Source organism: Neodiprion lecontei, chromosome 6, assembly GCF_021901455.1.
Source record: "Neodiprion lecontei isolate iyNeoLeco1 chromosome 6, iyNeoLeco1.1, whole genome shotgun sequence".
Lineage (NCBI taxonomy): Eukaryota > Metazoa > Arthropoda > Insecta > Hymenoptera > Diprionidae > Neodiprion > Neodiprion lecontei.
In genome coordinates, this window is record NC_060265.1 from 2800784 (window position 1) to 2826133 (window position 25350).

General features: G+C 36.0%; 4 protein-coding genes across 14 annotated transcripts; 2 read left to right on the top strand and 2 right to left on the bottom strand.

Annotated features, from left to right (window-relative positions):
- The first annotated feature begins 1695 nt into the window (after window positions 1–1695).
- LOC107222635 (myotubularin-related protein 6) lies at window positions 1696–7319 on the top strand. 4 transcript variants are annotated; one of them, XM_046743686.1, is made up of 13 exons: window positions 1696–1970; window positions 2049–2162; window positions 2361–2523; window positions 2743–2900; window positions 2950–3096; window positions 3192–3326; window positions 3439–3571; window positions 3686–3912; window positions 4020–4270; window positions 4353–4493; window positions 4568–4694; window positions 4783–5058; window positions 5145–7319. In XM_046743686.1, the coding sequence occupies exons 1-13, from the start codon at window positions 1938–1940 to the stop codon at window positions 5289–5291; spliced, it is 2052 nt and encodes a 683-aa protein (XP_046599642.1). In that variant the 5' UTR covers window positions 1696–1937; the 3' UTR covers window positions 5292–7319. The 4 variants fall into 4 exon arrangements, with proteins under 4 accessions (XP_046599642.1, XP_046599643.1, XP_015517557.1 ...); XM_046743687.1 differs by having other exon boundaries at window positions 1697–1970; window positions 2384–2523; XM_015662071.2 differs by having other exon boundaries at window positions 1698–1970; window positions 2971–3096.
- On the bottom strand, window positions 3933–12317 carry LOC107222636 (calnexin). 4 transcript variants are annotated; one of them, XM_015662074.2, is made up of 9 exons: window positions 11975–12317; window positions 11348–11597; window positions 10912–11207; window positions 10124–10783; window positions 9629–9769; window positions 9301–9426; window positions 8163–8387; window positions 7852–7946; window positions 3933–4243 (listed from the first exon to the last, which is right to left on the bottom strand). In XM_015662074.2, the coding sequence occupies exons 2-8, from the start codon at window positions 11586–11588 to the stop codon at window positions 7890–7892; spliced, it is 1746 nt and encodes a 581-aa protein (XP_015517560.1). In that variant the 5' UTR covers window positions 11589–11597; window positions 11975–12317; the 3' UTR covers window positions 3933–4243; window positions 7852–7889. The 4 variants fall into 4 exon arrangements, with proteins under 4 accessions (XP_015517560.1, XP_015517559.1, XP_046599647.1 ...); XM_015662073.2 differs by lacking the exon at window positions 3933–4243 and adding an exon at window positions 11679–11724 and having other exon boundaries at window positions 6787–7946; window positions 11975–12316; XM_046743691.1 differs by lacking the exon at window positions 3933–4243 and having other exon boundaries at window positions 6787–7946; window positions 12113–12317.
- A 39-nt stretch (window positions 12318–12356) lies between these two features.
- On the top strand, window positions 12357–14362 carry LOC107222624 (cilia- and flagella-associated protein 97-like). 3 transcript variants are annotated; one of them, XM_046743694.1, is made up of 3 exons: window positions 12357–12719; window positions 12809–13554; window positions 13613–13741. In XM_046743694.1, the coding sequence occupies exons 2-3, from the start codon at window positions 12817–12819 to the stop codon at window positions 13619–13621; spliced, it is 747 nt and encodes a 248-aa protein (XP_046599650.1). In that variant the 5' UTR covers window positions 12357–12719; window positions 12809–12816; the 3' UTR covers window positions 13622–13741. The 3 variants fall into 3 exon arrangements, with proteins under 3 accessions (XP_046599650.1, XP_046599649.1, XP_015517543.1); XM_046743693.1 differs by having other exon boundaries at window positions 12361–12682; window positions 13632–14362; XM_015662057.2 differs by having other exon boundaries at window positions 12363–12719; window positions 13632–14362.
- Window positions 14029–25346, bottom strand: LOC107222630 (transmembrane protein 131). 3 transcript variants are annotated; one of them, XM_046743682.1, is made up of 24 exons: window positions 25109–25346; window positions 24356–24420; window positions 24247–24275; window positions 23986–24066; window positions 23753–23876; window positions 23530–23643; window positions 23343–23465; window positions 23075–23238; window positions 22803–22989; window positions 22597–22705; window positions 22223–22482; window positions 21734–22150; window positions 21429–21617; window positions 21116–21344; window positions 20665–21046; window positions 20325–20540; window positions 20025–20164; window positions 17252–18555; window positions 16843–17173; window positions 16594–16764; window positions 16340–16446; window positions 16097–16262; window positions 15775–15965; window positions 14029–15658 (listed from the first exon to the last, which is right to left on the bottom strand). In XM_046743682.1, exons 1-24 carry the CDS (start codon window positions 25200–25202, stop codon window positions 15569–15571), a joined length of 5283 nt encoding a protein of 1760 aa, XP_046599638.1. In that variant the 5' UTR covers window positions 25203–25346; the 3' UTR covers window positions 14029–15568. The 3 variants fall into 3 exon arrangements, with proteins under 3 accessions (XP_046599638.1, XP_015517550.1, XP_046599639.1); XM_015662064.2 differs by having other exon boundaries at window positions 16340–16764; XM_046743683.1 differs by lacking the exon at window positions 21429–21617 and having other exon boundaries at window positions 16340–16764.
- Window positions 25347–25350: the final 4 nt, after the last annotated feature.

The window sequence follows — 25350 nt, forward strand, 5'->3', positions numbered from 1 at the left end:
CCAATACGCTGCGATCAACGCATCAAAAGTTACAGCCAAAAAACGAGAACCTGTGTTTTCGACATTTTTCAGCAGGTGCTTTTTCCTGCGCAATTACTCTCCTGTTCATCCCACGCTCTTTTCGCAGGGTTTTCTGAGTTCCTGGGGGTCCAATTAGTCAGGAAAGGGTCATTTAAATCGAATCTGAGACCAAAAATTTTTGGCTCCAAAAATGAAAAAAAAGTAAGGCTAACCCCTTTGCATTTTTGGCGAAAATTTCCGCGATTTTGAAAAGTGCCGGAATAAATTCTTTCATGCACTACTCCGACGTAATTTCGCGAGAGGAATCGATTGGGCGCAGTCCTAATACGCTGCGATCATCGGGTCAAGAGTTACGGTCTGAACCCAAAATCTGCACACGGTTTTCTGAAAGGTGTGGTAGAATAATCACATATATGTATGTACAAACTTTCAGCTGTTTATTCAATAAGCCCCAATCATAGTACAAGTGTTTAGGTGTCAGTGTGTAGTAATTTAAGAATTTTCCACATAGGATAAAATTAATGAAAAAAACAAACGCAAAAGTGTGATTGAACATTACATCGCAATTCTAATTGTTTCACATGGAAACAGGAGTGATACATACTAATAACCTAAAAGTTTTAAGTAGAATAAGAAAAATATTTTATCAAATTGTTATTGTCCTAGTTATAGTAAGCATAGTTCAAGTTCACGTTTACGTACAAGCGCACCGCACCTCTGCAGGATACGATATATCGTATCATGTAATATATGGTATTATGTCGTTACTATTTCATGTAACATGGATTAAACTGAATAAATAATTGAATTTTTCCATGTTTTTTTCGTATCATCTCAGCTGTTGGCCCCCAATGATTTAAAGTGCTTCTCGAATCCTTGAGGTCCAAATAGTCCAGGAAGAGTCGTACGAATAGATTCTGAGACAAAAGATTTTTTGCCGAAACAAAAAGTAAGGCTAACCCCTTGGGAATTTGGTGAGCATTTTGGCGTTTTCAAAAAATGCTGGATCCATTCCTTCGATGCACTATACCGACATCATATTGCGAAAGGAATCCATTGCGCGCTGTCTGAGGTTCAAGTGGCGAGTGAATGTACGGTGTTTGCATAACACTGCAAATTCTCGTACATATCAATCACTTGATATGTAGTCTCCCGACTTCTTCGAAAATGATCTTACAACTGCTAAATAATTTTTAACGTATTTTAATGAATGAATAATCTAGAAACATGTACATATTTCCTAACCTCTTTGTCGGTTAATTTATACACAACGACTTCAACAAAGTTTAGGCTTTCGGCTTAAGAGTCTCCTTAGCCAATGATTCATCTTCGTCGCTGGAGAAAGACAACAATACATCTAATAATTGCAAAGCTTTTCGCGTTTCATTGCACTCACACTCGATAACGCGTCACAACGACGGTGTAAGTTTTTTGCACTCGGTGAAGAAACAACTTGCTCTAGATTTTCAAATGAAACACGCTGCACTTTAAAGTTGCGCGCTAAAATACCAAGAAAAAGACGCGACTTGCGCGTGGTGCGCATCGTGCGCATTCAATGCAACCGATGCCCTCAAGAGGAAACGCTGTAAATCTGAGATGCACGCACGGCACACAACAGTAATTCTCATAAACCCGAACAGATGTCGCTGATACATGCAAATAGCGTGTATGCAGTAGGAGGTTTGTATTTACGTGTACACGTACCTACTGTCAACTGTGAACTGTCAGCTGGCAACAGCTTGATACGAGTAGGCCGGAACAAGATAGATAGGAAGGGTAGGAAGTGTCAAATCTAAGGATGAAAATTTGACACAGGCGAGAAAATTGATGTTCACGCCGGTACAACCATTCGCCTAACAAGATATGATTTACTTTGATTGACCTCTCTAAAAAACGTTTTAACGTGGTTAAGGATTATGAATACGATGGAGTTAATCAAAATTCCGAAGGCCAGTATGCACGGTGCAACCCCGTTGTAAATTTCTTTCATTATTTAAAATGTGTGTTTATCGTTTCGTTCATTTCAGGTGGAAAATGTGCGGATGCTTGACAAGTACAGCAACAATCATTCCTTGGGAACGCTTTACCCAACTGCAACGCATTTAATATTTGTCGACCCAAATGGGAAAAAACAAATATGGGTGAGGTTTCATTTACATTGATTTTTTTTAGGCACCAATGCAATGAGCATTGGTAATGATTTCCCTGTCCTTTGAGTAGTTCACTATTTACCATTCCAGTCGTTCTGATTTATTCTATCTTCCATACGATATGTTCGCAACAGTTAATTAAAATACATGTATATCGTGAAAAGATTTCCAGTATATATTTCTTTCCAGGTTTTATATATGCATATTACCAGTGTAGATAAGCAGCCGCTGTCAACCACAGGATCCCCTCTTCAAATAAAGTGCAAAAACTTTTTGACCGTTACTTTTGTAATACCGAAGGAACGCGAGTGTCATGATATATATCTTACACTATTAAAATTGTCATCACCAGGTAAGATTATTACATAATGCATACTTTCATTCACCACATTGTTTCCAGCTCTATTCAAGCATCAGCACTGAGAAGCCGAATGACTTATGAATTGTACAAGAGATAGCAAGCTGATTCCCTCGAATTTAGCCATTTTTATTTGACTACTAAATTACTTTCGATGCACAACTAAAAAGTATTTGAATTTCGAACTGTATAAAAAACTACCAATATTTTCAGCAAGATTAGAAGATCTGTATTGCTTCAGTTATCAAGCAAGTAAGGATGAATTGCCACAACATGCCGGCTGGAATTTTTTTGATATTCAGAGTGAATTTCAAAGATTAGGTGTTCCAAATGACGAATGGTCTTTATCCTATCTCAACACAAACTATGAGGTAGGAATTTGTCTGTTTTTTGAACTCTACATATTCCATACCATAACAGTTTACAATTTTTATTTTTCAGCTGTGCGATACGTATCCAAAGTATCTTTACGTACCTAGTACATCAACGAATAATGTATTGTCTGGCAGTGCAAAGTTCAGAAGTAAAGGCCGCTTACCAGTTTTAACATATCTTCATTCTAATAAGGTTCGAAATTTATGCCTGTTAGACATTGGTTCCTGGTTTGTCACGTGTAAAAAATATTCAAATAGATTGCAATAAAGTGACAATTCAACTTCCAGGCTGCGATATGTAGATGCAGTCAGCCGTTATCTGGTTTCAATGCACGATGCCCTGAAGATGAGCAAATGTTGTACAACATACTTTGTACTAATCCCAATTCCAAATACATGTATGTGGTTGACACACGACCACGGGTAAGTGTTTTAATTTGAATTCGATTGCAAATTGCGATCAAAGTTTAACTCATTTGTGAAAATAATGCACATTTTGTCTACACCTAAAGGACTAAGTGTTATACAATTTTAGATTAACGCAATGGCAAATAGAGCCGCAGGCAAAGGCTATGAAAACGAAAGCTTTTACGAAAATATCAAATTTCATTTTTTTGGTATTGAAAATATTCATGTAATGCGAGCAAGCTTGAATAAATTAACAGAGTGTAAGTTCCACTTTAAAATGTCAAATACTTATACAATCATTGGCCATACAATTCCCTGTCTTCAGCAGTAAAATAATTCGAAAATTACAAAGAAGATCATGTTTCACCCGACAGTGCATAAAATGACAACAGTGAGCAGTTTTCTGAACGGATTAGAAAGTAGTGGCTGGTTAAAGCACATACGTTCCATGCTGGAGACTGGCTGGTTCATAGCACGTGCCATTTCAAACGGAGTTAGTGTTGTAGTTCACTGTAGTGATGGCTGGGATCGAACAGCGCAAGTCTGTTCTCTAGCGGCATTGATGCTGGATCCATTTCACAGAACAATACAAGGATTTCAGGTGACAATTTTAGTGCAGAGTAGTTGTAAATCATCATGTATTTATACAAAAAATTATATCACTGAAGTACCATCATTTATATTCTTTTATAATGTTTGTGTATTTAGGCATTAATAGAGAAAGACTGGCTATCGTTTGGTCACAAGTTCAGCAATCGATGTGGTCACATTAGCAGTGATGGTAAAGAAATAGCACCAATATTCACTCAGTTTATTGACGCAACATACCAGCTTTTGAACCAGCATCCGTATGCCTTCCAATTTAACGAATATTTCCTGTTGACTCTTCACGATCACATTCATAGTTGTCAATATGGAACATTCGTTGGTAACTGTGAAAAGGATAGGCAAACACTAAGGTGAAATATTTTCATTGCAAGATGGATTAAAATCTCATATGAAAGTCTTTCAGAAGTTTTAATGAGTTTAAAAATATTTTAGACTCAGTAACAGAACTTATTCTTTGTGGGGGCACATGGCAAATCATATGAATGAATATATCAATCCGTTGTACTGCTGTAACGGCTATAAAGAAGAGAGCAACAATGTTTTGTGGCCTAAGTTGGCGCCACAAAGTATTTTGTAAGTAATGAATTAATGTAAATGACAAAATTGTCTTATTGGTATGGTGATAAACGATGTATAATTCATTATAGGTTCTGGAAGGGTTTATACTGTAGATTCGAAAATGGCATACACTGTAGAGAGACGTATGAAGATTTACTTCTAACTATTCATGACCACACTATTGCTTTGGAGGATCATGTAAAACTTTTGTATAAGGTATATTGCTGATTGACCCATACGTATATTCCTAACTGTACTACATAATTTTTAATATAATTAAGTATGTTTGCAAACTTGCTTTTAGAGAGTCAATTTAATAGGCAAACTATTAACATCAAATGATGCTCAAAAAAAGGAACGGCAAACACATTACGAACATCTGGATAATAAATTCAGCAAAGAATCTCTGTCGGAGAAGATAATAGGAAATTCTGCTAACGTTCAAGAATTAAGTAATAGAACAGATATAAGCATAAGCCAATTAGAGAAAGAATTGAAATCCGTTGCTCTGGATTGGAAATCTTCTCGTAACATTGAAGAATGCGTTTGCTCTACTACGTTTGACACTTTCAACAAAAAGGTATAGACATTTCACTATCAGTTTGCCTTACGTCTCACCAAAGTTGTTTACATTGCTGTAATATGTAATGTGATAAATAATTTTAGTACCATTGCTGGTCTTGTGGCAACATATTTTGCACAAGGTGCATGGGAAGACACGGGACATTAGCTGGTCAATTATCACAGCGTGCAGTACCAGTTTGCAAGTCATGTTCCCAGAATCCATCAAGTTCATCACCATGTAATTCTTAGTGTTACTATTCAACACCGGACCTGACTGCGCACATTAGTGAAAATGTAGACACAATCTATGGATTTCCATTTTGTATCTAATTTATACAGGGAAATATCATTTATTATAATGTGACTATAATTATATGAGTTCCATAACTGATAAGCATATGACGTATCAACTCGAAATACACTTATTACAGCACGACATACAAGTATCCTGATTAAATGGATAAACCAAATTCATTTAATTTTTTATACGATTTTTCTTCAACCCATTCCGGTCCTCATATAATGTAGGAAGATAAATTATGCAACACTATTTGAAATTATACCTACGTAATCCAATATACTATGGAGAAATAGGTACAATAATTGAGATACATTTGTAAATCGAATACTTTCTGTTCTTAATTAAGAGTACACTCAAGGAAATTTTTTTTCCTTAATGACAGAACGTGCAATCACGCGTGACTGTACTTCAAAGATTGAATCTCAGTTTTTGTAACTTGATTGAAGGTGAAATCTTACATCAGCTACTTTCGTTATCATTCTGTTTGTTATAAAACAGTACTTAGTGAGTGCCGAAAATAATCGTAAAGTCAAATAGAAATTACAAGTGTATGCAATGACAGCCATGCCTATTTCACGCCAAGTGGTTGAATCTTCCGATCAAATTGTTCAACGCATTACTTTTTGAAAGTTAGCTAACGTTATTTCACGCGAAACATTTTTACCTGAGAAACCATTTTTGTAGAGGATTGAAAAAAACATCAACGGCTTACATTAATCAGTCTGCAAAATTCACTCGCATGTATATGTGATAAGAAAAATCGGCTGGTGCTCACCCTGAAATTACCATTTCATAGTGTTTACATTTACGAAGCTATTACCGTTTATTAACAAAAATGAATTACATAATACTCATGAGGGATTCTACATTGATGTTGTACTATGAAAACTGTTTTTGGATAATAAAAATATAAAACATTTTACAGCAGGCTGGAAGCTTATTAATTTTCCAATAGCGTAGATTTAGAGTTATGAAAATTGAAATTCTCAAGTTTCAATGAGGCATCTGATGAATGACTTTTACACGAAAGTAGAATCACTTCTTGAAATGAGCTATTAGGTCTCAATTCCTAGTACAAAATTCCAATGTGAAAGAATTCTGTTTATATAATAATTACAAGAGGCACAGCATTGTAATATAAAATTATCCAAAAACAGTTTAAATTGTTTTTGCTTTGGCTAATTCATATATGTACATACGTACATATTTCCTATACTATGAAGTAAAAAGTAGGTATATCCATTACATGAGGCTGAATAAATAAATATTGTATTATAGATTAAGGTTTTTGAAACTAAATAATGTGTTGCGCAATAAATTAAACTGACTTTCGTGCTATGCATAAACATATACACAATATATTTACGTCCATTGGTTTCAGTTTTGTTCCACCTAGAGTTGACATTTATAATAAGGACAACATGCACAAAGAGACTTAGTATGTACCAGATCAGTACTTGTGTGTATTTGTATCCATTTTGATCAATTCGTAGTCAAACGTATTACAGCTTTCAGTACAAGATCAGTATTAAAAATACATAGGTTCGATATAACTTTGTCAAAATTGACTCCTTACATTGAGGATTACTACAATATTCTCAATTTCGAGATCATTAACATCATTTTTACTCGTAAGGAATGCCATTGCTTGTTTCACTACATACGTAATACTGATCATATGGTCAAAATAATTTTTAGTAAGCAACGTCGACCTCGTCTTCTCACCAATTACTTGTGTCATTATAACACGAAATTTGGAAACAAAGATAATAAAGATGTAATAGAAATTGATTTCATTTCATAATGATGGGTGAAGAAAGGTGTATTGAGAATTTCACCTCAAAGATTTACACGCTGCCAATTATCACCTAAATTTCCCAAAAGTTTCATAAGCTCATACACGTGAGATTTATTGAACTGTATAATCCACATAAAGATTAGACAGGTGGTAAACCCACAAAAGATGATTTTTTCAATTGTCTAACAAAAAAGTTTCTAGAGACAAGCACAAAGTTTAATGAATATACGGGAATAAATTTTAAGATGTTCCGGAAAAGAATTTACACAATCTATCGATCACTCAAAATCACACGAACGAACTTTATGAACTACATAATGAAAACCTGGTGGCAGTAACTAAATGTTCACTCTCAGAAACTTCATCATTAGTATTATAATATTGATATTGTGGAGTTTAATTTCTGCGACTAACATTAAGTGAACATTAGATATTTTCAATGAGAAAGCTGTCCACGTTTCATCGCTGCTACGTAGGATGAATAAAGTTCAATTACTCGTTATTAACAAATATTATAAAAGAAAAACTATTGACACATGAAATGCTTTGACTGCTATTCCCCAAAAAGACCACAATACTAAATAGTGATCTAATTGTAGCTAATAAAAGTGGTATGCTAACAGATAACTCTGTTGTCGTCCAGGATAAATTTAATACTTATCAACTGTAATATTAACTTGTAATTGTAGAACATTTGATAGTGAACTTACAGCGGAATGTGATTACAATACGTCAATCTTCACTGCGCTCATTCTTTATTAGGCTTTCTTCGGCGAGGCCCATCACCTCCTTCTAGTGGCTTCTCCTACGAGGAAAAGCGAAAATCAGGCTACTTTATATCTTCAATTCACCACGAGCAATTGTGGGTACAAAATTAATACACTCAATCGAGGGTGTTGCCTAGGTTCTGCACCGTTAATCCACGTGGATCCATATACATAGCCTTGTCTTCACCTTTTGAATTTCTAGGCTTTTCAACACTAACACATTTTATGTGTAAGCTTAATAGATGGTTACAAACCTTATTAATAGACTCCTCCGTCACAGCTTCGTCTGATTCTCTACTGTTCTCCGACTCTTCAGGTTCAACAACTTCTTTTTGTTTTCCATCAGTCTCTTCTTTATTCTTCTGGTCAGTCTCTTTGTTCTCTGCACTAGTATCTTCTTCATCTGCCACACTCTCTTCTTCATTTAGTTCTTCATTTTGCAAAGGCTCTCTATCTTCTGGTTTGAAGTCTTGTTTATCCTAACAGTTAATTATGGTTTAATAAATTGATGCGCGGGTTGTAAGATGGCTTGAACGAAGATTTTTACTACAAATTATTAGATCACGAAATACTTCAACATGGATATATACTAACCATTTTTGTTGAATAGATTAGAATCTCTAAGAAGTATATTGATGTAGTTAAAAGTGAGATTAAAAGGAGTTATGCAATACATGATTTAGGGGTCAATCTAATTGTAAAGTGCATATTCTTCTCACTTTCTTTTATACATACCTATACTATACATACAAAAAAATTTGGGGAAATAACTATGGTGTACCAAGCATAATACCTGAGCAGGAATACAGCAGCAGTAAACTAGTAGAAGTATGGGAATACCAGCAACGAATACGTAAATAGCCCACATCCACGGATGATCAACCGTAAATGCAGCTATTTGGCTCCACAGACTCCACTATATGTAACAATAGAACAATTCTACACCATTCATCTCAAATGCCGATTTAAATTTGTATCTTACTGTGTCTTGAAAATTTTTTAGCGACATAGTTTTTTTCATATGATTATTTCTCTATTCAAAACGCTGTTGCTCAAAGTTATACAAGGTGTCCACTCTCAACTTGAAATAAAATTCCCTGATAGTTCATGACTTGTCCCAGTACACATTACTTGTTCCCTTCATAATTATTTCGAATATATTTCAGTTTCAGACACACTTCTGTATTGGCTTTTGCGCAATAGAAACCAAATTGATAATATACAAATGTAATAATTCGTCTGATGTAGATGAAGTGGTATAGCCATGGGGAGATTTTATTATCAACTATATAATTGGTTCAAATATTATAAGACTATAGCGATACGATTGTGATTAGATAAGGAAATGGAACAAGCACAGCTTAATTTGGGGTCACATCTTTTTTTCAATACCTCTCCAGAGCGCTTGATTAGGTAAGAGATGTACATAACAACAGGTATAGCGCAGTAGATGAAATATATGGCCCACCATCCTGGCTTATGGTTCATAGAATGCATCATTCTACCCCATAAAGTTTCCTAGGTATCACGATCCAATGGAACCATGTGACAGTGTGTTAGTGTAAGTTGAAAAAATTCGGTAGATTTTTTCAATTTGTTTGTTGCCATTATGAATGACATTTAAAAATTCCGCTCCATACCATTGAAAATTTATCATATTACCCACTTGTCAATCAGTGAGATTTTAGGTGTATTAATGGGTAAAGAACAAATTACTCACGTTTTGTTGAGCAATTTTTGCTCGATGTAATTCAAACGAATCATCAGACCATTTCTTTGCAACTTCTTCACTATCTGTGATAATAATATTGTCAAAGAAGATATCAGGTGACATGGACCAGAGTTCAAATCCAACTGCGAACTAAAACGAGAACAGAAAATACTATGAATATAATTTGAAAATATAAATTCATTTTCGAAATAAGTTGTCCCTATATAGTGAAAAGGTTTATCCGAAATTCCTGAAGAGCCACATGACAGATAGAGTTCAAATTTAATGGTCATTAGGAGCCTGAAGACAATGTCGAATAAAAATATTCTTTTAGGTGGAATTATAAGATTTCAAGGTCAAACTTCTTCACATATATGGACAACTGATTTCAAAAATTAAGTTTTTCCACTTAGCTCTATGTTGATTACAGTGAAAATGAAACCTTTTTATTCATTGAACAATGCATATTTTAGTAGTTTGCATTACAATGCTAAATGTACTTACAATTGGGGTCATTTTGAAAGGATGTTCGTCGTTAAAATAGGCAGGATTATGTATAAGACGAGGCATCCATTTACCCTTGTAATTAGGATTGTTTATTAGCGGCGCCAACCATTTTCCTTTGAAACGGGGATTCTGTTTCAATGGTTGCTTCCACGGACCACATCCTGGAGCTTTCTCGCACAGCGGGTTGCTCAACATAGGTGGTTCCCATTCTCCATCCATTTCATTGTCCCAGTCTTCAGGCTTTATTGCGCTAGAATCAGGTATCATCGCTGACTCATCTTCTAGCCAACCGTCAGGAATTACTGCTTCTTCATCAATTATTTGAGCTGGTGCATCTTCATCCCAGTCCTCAGGCTTAATAGCTAAGGGATCAGGTATCTTTTCCCTCTCATCCCAATCTTCCGGACGTTTATCATTAGGGTCTTCAATCTCCAAAGGTGGATTAACAGGTGGAGTAAAGTCATCCAGTAGGCTACCTTCATTTACAACGCTATTGTCTAGCTTCACTTGAAAAGTATTGTCTGGTCGAATTATAAGTGTGTACAAATGAGGCTGTTTGTCCTTGAATGCGTCTTCAAGACGCTCTTTGGGTTTTTTGCAGTGCTTTTCTTCAAAGGAACCATTAACAGGGTTTTGATGACGGAAAATGAAGTGCAGCTGTGAATAAAAAATTATGTTACAAAATTTACTTAAGTTTTTTTGATCAATTTCACTTCCTGTATAACAACCATTACCTGCTAACCAGTACCTACTAAGTTATAACATTATGTATGAATATTCCTCACCTTATGATCGTTTCCACATTTGTCTGGCCCAAACATAACGGTATAGGGAGTCTTGTCATTGAAGAGTTTAAGGTCTTTATGCTGAGAATCAAGAGTCAGAAGTTTAAGGTAAGCACCGCCGCATTCTTGACCTTCTTGTAGTATCACTTCATACTGAACGACTAAAGGTTTGTCTTCGAAATAAAAAGGTCTTGACAAAGGAGCAGAGATGGCAGCATGACGAGCCTTACTTTTCAATACTAATCCAGTGTTACCTTCCTGAGTATATTTTGAAGCTTCTTCCAACTTCCAAATACCTGAAATGATGTGAATTCTTGGTAATTGAGTCAGAGTTACTGTGAATCATTCTTTGTATTGAATATCAGGATGGAGTGGTATTGTTGGGTATTGAATATCATCTATCGATGATTCATTCTACATCTAAAGAAATACCAACCATCGTATTTGGCTATTTCCTCATCAATATCATCCTTTTTAGCTTGAGATAAGACCCATTGTTTCTTAAAGTGTTCAGGGTCATCGAAATGCTCAGCTAGGTAGGCAAACCCTTTAGGGACCGGGCTTCGATAACCATGATTTAAGGTATCACTGAAATCCTCATTGTGTATATGATCTTTGTCTGCATTGAATCCGCTAAATAGCAGACTGAACAGGACGGTGACAAAAAGTCTATCCATTTGAAATATCTGGGGACAAGTATAGTGAGTATATTTCGTTACCGAGGCAATAGTACAATGCATTAAAATCACTTACTAATGTATACGTACATGAAAACGGTACTGAATCGGTAGAAACTTACAATTGAGCAAAGACCTACAAATAATCAAAAAATAGGTCGCGTGGCTTTGAAAAACATGTTTAGACGACTTTTTAAAATAGTAATGCACCAAAGCAGATGAATAAGTTCCGCACGCTTACGAAACGGTTACAAATATATAGCAGCTAAAGTTTCGTGAATAAATAAAAATGTAATCAAATCACTTAAGATCAGATTGAAATATTATTCGGGTGAACCTAGCCTCTAAATTGAATTGTAGGTATATGACGTAAGATGATGCCTCACCTTTTCAACAGATTTCAGTCATAAAAAGGCAATTTAAAGCCGGTGAACATAACTTGGTCACACGCCAAGTATACACGTTTTATTTAATTAACTAATAGTTATAATCTAATCTATTTACACGTAGTAACATTTGCTCACGAGTGTTCTTGAATTCTTTCGATTCTCGATTCTTGACGATCACCGATAAGCTGCGTTCACATGCACGCGACGTTTTCAGCCTAGCTTTCAGCGTTGAATTGGAGTCGACTTGGAGAACTATGCTTTGCGAACCAGATCTTCATATCGCTCTCGTATTTGAACCGAGGTTTAAATGGCGATGGATGAATCCAGAAGCAATAAGCACCTGAAAACTCACAATCAGTATCAAAATAATTAACAAAACCTGTTTCATATTGCACCAAACTCTCCACCAAATGTTTTCAGCATAATGTTACATACTCGTGGGTGCTCGTGCAGGACGTCGTGACGGGCTTGCAAATGAGGGACCAATGAGGACCAGAAATATTCGGCGGCGATATGAATAATGGAATGGTTCCGACGCACTACAATCCTCTACTCAAAGCTGCTCCAAGTCACTTCGAATTCTCAAATTTTGATGGAGCACTTTTGTCAATCGTCACCTTTTCCCCACACTTTTACAAACAAAACTATTTCACTAATCGTTAGTTCAGTGAAATCAGCCAGAGGAGTCACCAATCGGTTGCCATGGTGACGAAGCCTACTACTATATTTCTAACTTAAGAGAGTAATATTTATTTTGTGTATTCGAAGCATTTGCTTTTACAGCAATCACCAACTTCTGTAATCATTTCCATATTAATTTATTTTTACCAGATGCCATTATGGCCAAATCTAAAGTAACAGCATCGGAGAAATTGATGATAACTGGTATCACCCAAGTTCGAGAGCAAGCAAACCACAAGTTGTCCGCATCAGTATCTATCGCAAACAAAGACTGCCAAATAGCTGGAAATTATGAGGAAACTGAGGATGAAATTTCCGGAGCTAGCAACAAAACTGAAAATGTAGCAGCTTTGAACATTTATAAACCAGAAGACAGTCTTAATGGAGAGGAAATGGAAAGCGATGACAAATCCGAGTACGACGTGGACTCATTTTGTTCGGATATTTCCTGCAAAGAATCTGAAGTTACAAATGTTACACCACATTCATCGATGAGCGGTTGCTCGTCGCTTTTGCATTCAATGGATGTCAACTATATTAAAAGAAATGTAGATGTTATTAGGACGAGGAACGGCGGAGATTGGCATAGAGATGGAAAAGAAGATGAGGATTTGTCTTTGTCGGAAAGCGAAATGACATACCTGGGCAAAGGCGAAGGCACAGTCATTTTAGAGCAGCAAAGAAGACAATTGATACGCTGTGGGAGAAGAAACATGAGCTTCACGAACGAAGATTTGCGAAAAATTGAGAGAGAAAACCAACTGCTACTCAGGAAGATAATGTCCCATCAAAAACCGCAGGGTAAAACTGTAAAGCCAATCTCAGGACCCCCAAGAACTAGTAGCTCTGCAATCAATAGAAAAAGACAGCAGAAAAAAATCGAAGAAGACAATATGGTACCATTACTTACCTATTCTGTGCCCATCTTAGTGGATTTCATCAAATGGTAATCAGGTTGATTGAAATTTTTCAGATGCTGCTGAGGAGAATACAGCAAGCTAAGTCTTGTGCTATTCCTAGGACCTCAGTACCTGGTTGTAAACTGACAATGCTGTGATCATTGCAACTGTACTACAATTACTGTCTCTGTGTATCTAATTGCGTGCATCTTTTAAGCATCTTGTTCAAACTATAAACAATAATATCCTGTGCGCATACATATTTGGTACCGCTTTACAAAATTATATTTATACATTTATATCTTAATCTCTCGAATAAAGATTAATATTGTCACTCCAGTTGTTCAGCTGTATTTGATAAATTTATATTTATTGGCAACGACACATCGAAAATAAAACGGCGCATTTTTACTCAACGATTGGTCTCTGGTAACCGGATAAGTTTGGAAATAGAAAAGATTGTAGTGCATGTAAAGTACAACTGAATCTTTGTAGCTTCTTTTTATTCAAAAACAAAGACGAAAAGTCTTACAAAAATGTTACAATAGAAAGGACCTGTGTGTGATACGCGCATTTGTTAAGTAAATACATATTTGGCCAAGATAAAACATTTACAGTAATGGTAAGAGCTAAAGGTAAAAGAAAAAAGTTTTGTTGTTGATGCTACATATCCGTATATCAAACTGGCTATTGAGTTATTCGCTTTGCAACTAAATGAATTTGAAACAAAATATTCACACGGCTGTTTATAACTATTGTTTGTTGCGCTGGTAGACTATGTACAACTATGATAATATGCTAGTGACTATGAAGGGAAAAAAAATTCAACACATACATTTACCTAAGTAACACAATAACATTCGGATGTCCAAATAATATATGTATTTACAGCTAACGCAGTCATCTATCACAGATATATTATTCAGGTGTTATTAGGTGATTATTGTTAGGTGATTTAGGCTTGATAAACTAAAAATGATCACTACTGAATTGAATTTACGTAGGTATGCTTTGTGAACTTTTATCATTTAGATACTGTGGGTCTTACTCATCTTGTAAATTATAGTTATGTTGTTAAAATCTATCCTGAACAATTGAGTAATGAAATTGTATGGTCGCTAACAATAATCAAGATTGCGCTGTTCTAATCATAACCACGGTATTTCAGAGTACAATGGCAAAGCAATTTTAAAAGAAAAAAAAATTAATAGTTTTCATATACATGCAAAATAACAATCAGGAAAAAAAATATTGGACATATTGACCAATGATACTTTTCAAATAATTGACCACGTTTTCCGAATGACGGTGAATCCTTGTTACATATTGTCATATCGTATAGTAGTGATATTGTAGGTGAACAGTACAAGTTATATCGAGTTCTCTACTGACAAACTACACAACTTGATAAGTTGTTAAAAGCGTCAATAGCAGTTTGTAGCATTTTCATTGTAAATGTTTTATTAACGAACTAACTAATAAAGAAATTATGTCATAATCACATCGTTTTTGCAATCATATTTTGTACCGATCTGCCGCAATGTTAAAAAGAATGCTTCCCTTTTGTAAAAACATCAACAATTCACATTATTTATCAGCAATGAATTTCTGTCACCCCACCGTTCTGAATATACATATGTTCGATGATCAGTTGTAACAAATAACCTATTGTTCCGAATATAAGCCGAAGTTTTTTGTCATTGACAGCACTTGCCAAATCGTTCTGGGTTTTTACGCGGACCCGTCTTATATGCGGTTGGTAACTAAGAAAAACATCCTGAAATACTGTCTCAGTACTATATGCGAGGTCGCCTTGTACTCGGAAGAATACGGTAATAGAAAGCCGACTGATAAAATAAAATGAATAATTAAAAGAAAGGAGATTATGAGAATTGCCTATTTTGTCTGAAAATATATTATTTAAAAAAGTGTGGATTTACGGGTACGATTAACATTACGAATGCATAACTTGTTAGAAAACAATATGGAAACAAAATGTAACCATTAACATTTACTTTTGAAGATTTGATTTCCATGGATCTGTTGACGATGGTGTCCAAATCGTGCTGAGAGATCGGAATGGATCAAAACCAGAGCGATCCTGGAAAGCGATAAAACAAGGGGGACACTATAAGTACACATCAATTTTTTTCAGAAGAAAATTCGTAGGACCGAGAATTTTTTTTTCAAAGAGTTGTATATCTGTAAATTATTTACCGGAATATTCTGTTTTATTTCTTGCAATGTTGTAGAGGGCTGCAGCGTGTTTGCTGGAGGTGTCGGAGCTCCCCATGGTGCAGCTGCCCACACACCTCCTGTATTAACGCCCCAAACTCCACTTCGCTCTTCACCAACTGCTCCTCGTGTGTAAAGTGGTTCCCAATTTGTTTCTACCATAACCCAATTGTCTGAAAGCCAGAAATTTGAATATTGAGACCAGATAGGTTGGCAAAGTTGCAAAATAACAGACGATATCTACTACATTCGGAACTGTATTTATCAATAACTTCACCATTTTATTGCAATAAAAATGATTTACCCTTCAATGCATCGGACAAGTTTGAGGTTTTCTCTCCTGGCTTTGAATTTGTTATTGCACCGCCATCATCCCATAATCCACAGCTTGATCCTGCTTCGAGACTTTCAAGTTCGACCAGAGGTTCGTCAGTTTCTGGTAATTCATATGGCACCAATTCTGGTTCAAACTACAAGTAATTCGGTTTCAATTGTAACAGAACGACGGTAGATGGAAAATCATGACAATAATCATTTTATAACTTACAGGTGGCTCTGTAAATGTGTTCATGAAGAAACTATTAGAATGGCAGCTGTTTGGCTGCATCGATAAAAGTTCTTGATCAGGGGACTTGTCACCTTTGCACGATCGATCTGCAGCACCAAATTTAGGATTTATCTTGAGCTCAACAGGGCTACAACGTGCTTCCTCAATTTGCGTCGGATTATTATTCGCTATCTTAGTCTGTGGGTTACAGGGGGTAGGTATTTCAAGTGACTTTGAATAAATTTTTGTCATACTATTAGCATTGGCAAAGATCGAAATGCTGTCTTGGTTCCTAGCGACAACATCGCTAAATTTAGCTCTGTTTTCACCCCAGCAAGATGGTGGTGGTGGGAGTGGAGATGGGATTGCAGGTGGGACAGGTCTACTCTCGTCCCTTTGGGATAAAGTCGCTCTCAATGAATTCGCTGAAAACATAAAAACATTTCAAACTCACAATCACGTTCTAGATTGTCATTGCTGAAATCGTATCTTCATTTACATACACTTTGGATGAGTCTTGTCAGTACCACGGCGTTTCTGAGTAGCTTTTTCTTTCCGGGGCGTATTTTTGCTTGGACGAGTTAGTTTGAAGGATGACTCGGTGTTACATCGGGCAGGGTGATGATGGTGCTTTGTATTTGAACGAGTCGTACTAGTCTTCCACCGATTTGGATTGTCCTGTTTTTCTTTATCGTAATCATCATCATCACAATCTCCTTCGTAATTATCTCTATAATCTATAGATGGTCCAGCTGGTATGGTTTGTGGTTTTCCTTTTTTGACCAAAGGTTTTCTTTGAAGTTTCTCTGGTTTAACATATGTACGATCGCAATCCTGTGAATCAAAAGTATTTTTTACAATATTATATCTAGCATAGTAATGAAATACAAGGGAATGGAAACAAAATATGACCTTATACGGAACTGTATCCTCGTGAACGGAACTTTCTGTCGTAGTAGATGACGTCTCCTCTTCAGAAAACTGATTGACTTTTTGGCTATTCGAAGCCTCGTATTTTTTATAATGATTGTTAGCCTGAACATGTCTGCCACTACTGTTGATTTCTTGCTTCTTTTTTAACTCTGATTTACTTTCTCTAATGTTAATCGAAATTTGCATTGTATTTTCTGCTTGCACTTCGTTTTCAACTGTCTTTACTTCTTCTTTAACAGTAGCATGTGTAACTGTGTTGGTATTCGGAGCCAATTTGCCCTTTTTGGTTGTAGTAGGACTTGATTTCAGTAAACCACCGACTGAATTCTTTTTTTCTGGTATAATCTGGCTGTCCGGTATAGGCGTCAAGAGTGGTGCCAGAGTCTCTACCAGCACCGTTTCTAGGTTGTTATTTTGTTTCTTATTATTCCTTTTCTTAGTTCCCAGAGGAGCTGTGTTATTGCTATTACTATTGGCATTTTCTGTAACTGATGGATCTTCCAATTTCTTGGCTGCCGATATTTCCTTTGATTCAGTATCCATTTTGAATCGTCGTTCTTCATCTGGTGTCCAGTCTGGAATTTTTATTCCACGTTGTGTATCTTTCTCCTTGGTTTTCTTCACGTTCATAATTGACCAGTCTGGCGAGACGTCGTCTTTTTTACTTTGTCTGTTCCGCTCATCGCTAGTCACCTTTTCTTTCCCAAGAGCATTACTCTGTGTGGATGCGATTGAAACATTTGCTAATAATCTAAGATCCAGAGGTGGCTGTATAGGACCCCCTTTAGATAGATTAACCAATGCCCCACGCAGAATTCTATCCGCTTCAAGAAACGAAATAGCAAGGATACATATTAGCAATATGGTAGAAAGGCAAATTGCAGCGAGTTGTACAGGCTGCTCCCAAGAAGGTCTAGTTATGACAGCCGCACAGGCTTCTAAAGTATGAGCAGGAACAGTAGTTAACAAAGAAAGCCTAGCCAGCCCACTTTCATTGACACCCTCTACCTGGACATTGTCTGTTCCTAAACTCGTTAATATGAGTAACTCTCTTTCGATACGTGAGAGTGTAAAGTCAGGCGTGAAAGCTATTTCAATTTTTTTTGTTGCATTTGGATTCAACTTGAAAGCCGCACAGTTTAATACTTTGAATCCGTATCCTTCGCAATATAACCCACTGATGTAAAATCCGTGAATATCAATTGGCAGTTCACCGGTGTTTCTTGCAGTGAAAGATCGTTTCACTGTAAGGTTGGGTATTGGGCTTTGTCTCAACCTTTCACCTGTAACAGATTACATTAAGAGCACTTCAATAAGCAAAACTGATTAGGAAGACAATTGGAATAACGTTACAACTAACCGATGCACAAATAAAAAAATAATATTAATAATAATAACGATCGGTAGTACCAACTTTGTGCTGTTTGCTGAGGATCAGAAATTCTTCAAGCCTATTCGAAATCCAAGTAACATGTCCGATCTTCAAACAGACCTATCTAACTGTTAAGTAAATCAGTTCTTGACCTCCCGTATGATGTAGAAAAATTTCTTGGATATGTAGGTCTTCTTATTAAAAACATCGAAATTATCAGTCAACGTTTCGACCCTAAGTTGTGGGTCATCTTCAGAACAAGTTTATTGTATCCAGTACAAATTTTCAACCAACCAAAAAAACCAAAAAGGCAAGTATCTTTCCGGTGAAGACTTCTCTTTCTTTCTTCAGTTTAAGTTGTTTCATATTTTAAATTTACATTAAATTTGTACTAGATGCAATAAACTTGTCCTGAAGATGACCCACATCCTAGGGTCGAAACGTTGACTGATAATTTCGATGTTTTTAATAAGAAGACCTACATATCGAAGAAATTTTTCTACAGACCTATCTAACGTTGTGGCCTGGTGCGATCTAAATGGTCTTCAATTGAATGTGAATAAGAGCTTTGACTTTTCTTTCAGTAGCGGTAGGGAAAACGTTCATTGCCACTATGCAATATGAGATGTATGCTTGCAAGAGTCCGATTGAGTCAACGACCTAGGGGTTTTGCTTGACTCAAAGTTAATTTTTAATGAACACATTTCCTCCAAAGATTGTAAGTCCCCATCTACTCTGAATATGCTATACTTCACGTTAATTCGTCCCATCCTGTCCTGTACTTCTTCCCTCTGGCGCCCCTTCAGTAAAGGTAATGTTTACTGCCTAGAGGTGGGGCAGCACAGGCTCCTCAGGTATGCTTTGTACAAAATTAATCATCCTATGAAACGCTTCAACCACGACTATTTTGAGATTAGCAAAAATTTAAATCTCCCCAGCTTCTTTTCCTATAGAGACTACCAAGACCTACTATTCGTATACAAAGTTTTTAAGAACTTCAACGATTCTCCTCCTGTCCTCAAGATGTTTCACTTTCACCCACACGCATCAGCTAGGAGAAACGACATCATTTTCCAGGTGGCAATTTTCTCTAACACCTACCTGGCTAAGTCCATCTCGGCGCAACTAAGCATTTTAGATAATAGGAATAGCACGTGGATTGATCTGGAGAACACGTCTATCTTCTGCTTTAAAAAATTTGTCATGGATGCCTGTTTTGAATATCTGTAATCCTATTATTCTACTTTTCTGTATTCTGCTACCTGAATTTTTGTAAGCTTTGTTCAAAGGGTATACGCCCATATAAATATAATAAATAAATAAACTTAAAAACATAAGTAAGATTGAAGAGTACACAAGTTTCAAATTGTGTTTTCTTACGCTCGCAGTCCTTGAGGTGCTTGTCAGCAAGCTCAAAAAGAAGTGGTGTATTCGATCCCGGCTTACGATTACCAAACTTGAATTGTGCATGTGCTCCACGCCCAACTAGTCGCAACACTTCCAGTATCGTCATATTATTTCTGAAACACACACACGTAAATTGTGTTAAAAAAAGAACTACATATGTTATACTTATTCAACATACAGGAGTATATACACATAGATGTATACACACATATACCTATCTAATATACTGTATATTGTACATTACATGTAATGACAACAGAAGTAAAAATTGACCTGATGTATAAAAGCGCTGATGACGAACTGGCCGACAAGGGAGTGTAGGATATACGTATTGATTTAGATTCACGTGGACCGAGATAAAGTGGCAGAGATTGAGCTGGTGCTATGACATTCCAATGTTTTTCGAATCGTTCTCTCTCCTCAGAATTATCTTCCAATTTAAACTCGCTGGGAATCGTCATCGGGCATTCTAAACAGATCGGCTTAAACCTGTCAAATGAAAAACATTGAATAGTAAATAGAAAACTGTAATTAATAATAGTTGACTGTTAAAAATTGATGTTCAAGAAAAAGATTTTTTTATAATTCCAACAAACGTGTTATGTAAACTTACTTGTTAGGTAAGGAATGATAGAGTCGCATCCCTTGTGGGTAACTCCAATCTAGCACCAGCTGCACAAGCAACGGACTAGAACTAGGATTATCAATTTTGATCGTTTTGTAGGAGGTGTTGCCCACTTGCGTAAGTGAAAACGTTAGAGAACTCTTGTTCTTTGAGATACCAATGTTACCCAGAAGACTTGGCCAATAATGTTTTATATTTACACTAAATCTGTGACCTCTTACTTCTGTAGTGTCCAAACGCATGGTAATATTTTCCCAAGATCCCCCACCCGTCGAGTTTAGATAACGTGTATAACGTGTGTTTAATAAGTTTAAATCCGAATCACGTGTATGTGATGGAAGGCTCAAGGTATTTAGCCACTGAGCACCAGCTGAAAGTTAATACAATACTATAGTTATCCACTCTCTTGGAAATCAGAGTTAAATGTATGTAGAAGTACCGCTTGCGTTAAGAGACAATCCCAAGTAGCAATGATGCTTGCAAGCAATTGATGAGTCAAATGTGATGGATCCAATGTAATTATCGCCTTTAGATATAACAGGCAAAGGTGCCTCATCCTGTGGAACATATTTTAATCTGTCATCCTTGTGGAATGGTGCAACTGACGTAACTTCCATCGGCCTTGCAAATGTTGAGTGCACTTTCACTTGGTGGATGCAAACGGATCCCTGAAAATTCATGATTTTTCACACCGTTTTTTGTTTTTGCTGACAAAAACATTAACACAAACTACTGAGCATAAATTGACTAACTGGAAAACAATCCGTGAACGTGAGTTTCTTTACAAAAATACGCCCATGAGCAACACGCATGAAGACAGGTACAGTGAGGCGTTCATAGGTTGTTCTAACAAAAACTTCTCCTACTATTGTATCTTCCTCAACGGCAGCAGTTTTTACTTTAATTTTAAATACTGCTAAATATCCTGGTTTTATGCTTTGCTGAAAGTCAATAAATATAATATTACCTATTGATTGTAAAATATTTTTAACATTGAAATATGATTAAAATTATTCTCATCATTTAATGAGCATTCGTGATTTCTTTTCCTGCTTACATTTCCAATTTGGCTGCAAACGCTTATGTTGCGTACGCCTTTGTTGAACAGATGAGTTGGTCCTTTTTGACATCCCATTAATTCCAACACAGCTCCAGGCATGTTCACACCCCAGCCATGAAGTTCTACATTAATGGGATTGTGGTTTTCCAATGCGAAAATAGCTTCATTTTCTGTCCCGCTACCGACAGTGCCAAAGTTCATTGTGCCTTTATCATTTTCTTTCTCTCCTGGTATAATTTTTTTCACTTTTCCATCATAACTTAACAATGGTACTTCTGTTATAGAAACATTTGAGTGAATTAGTATAGAGGATTCAAGTTTCAAATTATCAGACTTCTTCTCATTGGATAATTGCAATGAGAATATACTAGTCTTTTGCCTTGGTCTCAGTACTTTTGGAATAAAATCTTTGATCTGAAAAATATAAGGATGAGTATTAGATGCTTGACAACACATGCCCTAAAATTCTGTAATTGTTTGCCATACCGAGAAGAGAGTTTTTGCTTCTGGCGATAGCGACACATTGGTTATAGCTAGCGGTATTTTGTACTTGTTCACAACAGTAAAGTTTCGAGGATGTGTGGAATAGGGGGCACAGTAATGCGTTACAGATGTGTTTACTTCCAGACCGCCAATTAAGACTTCCGCCATCCAGGGTATCGTCAGCTTTTGAGGTAAGCCACCAGGCCCGATGCCTTTTACAACTAGTTTTCCTTTGAAATGTTGTAAATCTAATCCAACTTTCCCTGAATTACAAAAAAATCACAGATACAATTAGAACATATACGAATATCTATGATGAGCTGTGTCGAATTCAATCATTTTGAAAGACAGTAACGCAAAATATTCTAGCTACTTACAATCGTATATCAATGTTCCAACGGTAACTGGTACTTCTGTGTCACCTGGGACCACAACTGGTTCAAAATTAATTCTCAATGCCTTTGACACGGGCGTGCTTATTATATTCTAAAAAAAAAAAAGATCGAAAGAGGGAAACAACCTTGTGAAATTAGTAGTAAGAAAAAATGGTGTTACGTAAAATAGTGGGAAAGTGAAAACGAACCAACACTTTTACAGGCTTCTTAGCAGAATTTTTCAAAGTTATGGGATAGTGAGTTGGCGGCTGGAGCGAACCTCCCATTCCCAAATTGAAAACTCCAGAACTTCCACCCCAGTGAAGTCCGGCTCCATTACCCACCTCAACTTCAACTGCGACTACCAATACTGCGGCACTATTATTAACCTTGAACCTTAACAAGTTACACATTTTTTATTTATTTATGAAATGTAATCAATACAAAGGTGAAAATATGTTAAAGGCAATATAATTCATACCTAATATAGGCTGTATGGTTTTTCTCCGTGTACGCATTGAAGTGTAATCTAATAACAGGTTTGGTTTGGTAAGGAGGTATTTCCCACAATTCTCGGGGCCCTTCTGCTTGTCCCGATGGCAGTTCGAGCTGGAATTCACCCCCGCTACTGTAGACTTCAACTACCTATGGATGGAAAAGTATGACAAAAAAAAAATAAGGGCATCACTTTGCATTATGGACATTTTTTTTTTACAAAGTGAATTACAAGTATGAGTAATAGTAATCACCTGCATGGGCTCGGGATGTGGATTATGCATATATATGAGAGGTGTGAAAGAGGCATTTAATGGTAGCTTGATCCCCACTACAGGTCGTAATCGATATGGACTGCTCACGCTGATTCCTCGGATCTGGATCAGTAAAAATAAAAGATAACTCTCGTCTTCTTTGACTTTACTCCCCTGTCACAATTACCTGATATTTTAGAGTACCGTCTGAGGTATGAATGAACAGATAGCTATCGATTTCACCTTCTTCCCTACCGAGGAACACAACATTGAATGTTGTATTGCCAAGGGGTGGGATTACCTTTAAACATATAAAATTTGTTTATGAATCTGTTAGCGCTCAGTTATATTCCTTTTCCTTAGGACATACCATAAAATCAGTAGTATTAAATGCAAGGCTAAAGACTCACTTTATCCTGGAAAAAAGACGAATGAAAGTGTTGTGTATTCCCAGAAATTGATGAGACATGAATTGTTTTATTACAATCTCTATTGAACAATGTCACAGTTTCTTGATGTGGTACACCAAGCTGTCTGAAATTGATATATTCAAAGTTATATTTCAAAATATAATTATATCACAAGTTCCAAAAAAATTTTGACTGCCTGTTAAACAGCTTCGTAATGGAAATTATTTACATACCTTTCTTTGAAGTCCAGTATGCTTGGTTTGAACTGAATGTATGATATTGCATCGACTGTGTTGTCATCTGACATCGAATTCCTTCAACAAAATTTCTCAATTATAGAGATCATGCATAGTTTGCGGAAGAAAAAGAGGAAACAGGAATAAGATGTGAAAATAAGAGAAGTATGAAAAGAATCTCTTACGTTCAAAAGGTTATCATTGAATGTGACTTGAATTGATATGAAACTCCACCTTCATTAGAATTACTTAACTTACCGATGCTCCTCAACTGAACTAGAGAATCCCTGTAAAAGAAAGATAATATAATATGATTGTGCAGTTTGAAGTAAAGGAAAGAAGTGAATGAAAAAACAGATCTCATTACCTTGTGCATGGATATAGGGATGTTGTCCAAAAGATACTGGACCTCATTGTTGGCTTGCACAAATGCTGAAAGTAAGAAGCATAGAAGAATTATAATAGAAACATACCAATGAACGTTAACGAAGCATGTGCACAAGTTTTTAATGAAAGACATTTGTGTAATTATAATTTGCGTATCAAGAGCATAGCTATTTATTTTGTAGAATCGTTCAGTGAGTACTGAATAATACAGATATTGGAAACGTAATGTTCGATATGGCTTTTTTTAAATTCATTGAAAACTTCGATTACATATGCATGTATATATATAAATACATATATATATATATATATATATATATATATATATATATATATATATATATATACACACATACATATCAACACACACACACACACACACACACACATATTTATATGTGTGTGTGTGTGTGTGTGTGTAGATATGTATATTAACCGCAAGCATAACTGATAATTCCAAGCCAAGCTATTCACGATCAGTTGTGGTTTTTATGTGTCGTAAACAATACGTAATGTGGGAAAGCGACTGAAATAATATATTTTGATATGACTACAGTAAATCTTATTTACCAAAAAAAAATATAACCGCGATTAGAAAATGAATTGCATAATTGATTATTAATCTTTTCAATTTATAAAAGTTAGTTTTATTTTAATACAAGTGTTATGTTATGTATATTGAATCAAACATGGAATACAGGATCATCGAAAAAACAGGGGAAAAAATACTCACCATTATTGTGTCCGTGCAAAGACGGGTGAATTTTCGACACTAATTCTAGAGTTATGAAAAAAAAAAAATTATAACATACTTTATTCCAAATCATAATTGTATATTGTGTTATTTAGTGCTGATGCTATTTCGTCTCTAGCAGAAGTGAATATCTGGTGTCAGCCATTTCTGTATTGCTATCGACACTTTTCAATATCGATTGTGGTTATTGGTCTTATCTCGTCTCCGAATACCAGCCGAAT

What these genes read in the sequence shown, in the direction of transcription:
- LOC107222624 (XM_046743693.1), top strand. Translation starts at nt 12,817, where the DNA reads ATGGCCAAATCTAAAGTAACAGCATCGGAGAAATTGATGATAACTGGT. An exon ending in AAATCGAAGAAGACAATATG is followed by an intron (nt 13,555 to 13,631) that starts GTACCATTACTT and finishes GAAATTTTTCAG; the next exon opens with ATGCTGCTGAGGAGAATACA.
- LOC107222635 (XM_046743686.1), top strand. Translation starts at nt 1,938, where the DNA reads ATGAATACGATGGAGTTAATCAAAATTCCGAAG. An exon ending in TGGTTGACACACGACCACGG is followed by an intron (nt 3,327 to 3,438) that starts GTAAGTGTTTTA and finishes ATACAATTTTAG; the next exon opens with ATTAACGCAATGGCAAATAG. An exon ending in ATGTAAAACTTTTGTATAAG is followed by an intron (nt 4,695 to 4,782) that starts GTATATTGCTGA and finishes ACTTGCTTTTAG; the next exon opens with AGAGTCAATTTAATAGGCAA.
- LOC107222630 (XM_015662064.2), bottom strand. Translation starts at nt 25,202, where the DNA reads ATGATTTGGAATAAAGTATGTTATAATTTTTTTTTTTTCATAACTCTA. An exon ending in CACATCCCGAGCCCATGCAG is followed by an intron (nt 23,239 to 23,342) that starts GTGATTACTATT and finishes TTCCATCCATAG; the next exon opens with GTAGTTGAAGTCTACAGTAG. An exon ending in CGTTCACGGATTGTTTTCCA is followed by an intron (nt 21,345 to 21,428) that starts GTTAGTCAATTT and finishes ATGAATTTTCAG; the next exon opens with GGATCCGTTTGCATCCACCA.
- LOC107222636 (XM_015662074.2), bottom strand. Translation starts at nt 11,588, where the DNA reads ATGGATAGACTTTTTGTCACCGTCCTGTTCAGTCTGCTATTTAGCGGA. An exon ending in AATGTGGAAACGATCATAAG is followed by an intron (nt 10,784 to 10,911) that starts GTGAGGAATATT and finishes TTTTATTCACAG; the next exon opens with CTGCACTTCATTTTCCGTCA. An exon ending in CGGAGGAGTCTATTAATAAG is followed by an intron (nt 7,947 to 8,162) that starts GTTTGTAACCAT and finishes TTTTCCTCGTAG; the next exon opens with GAGAAGCCACTAGAAGGAGG.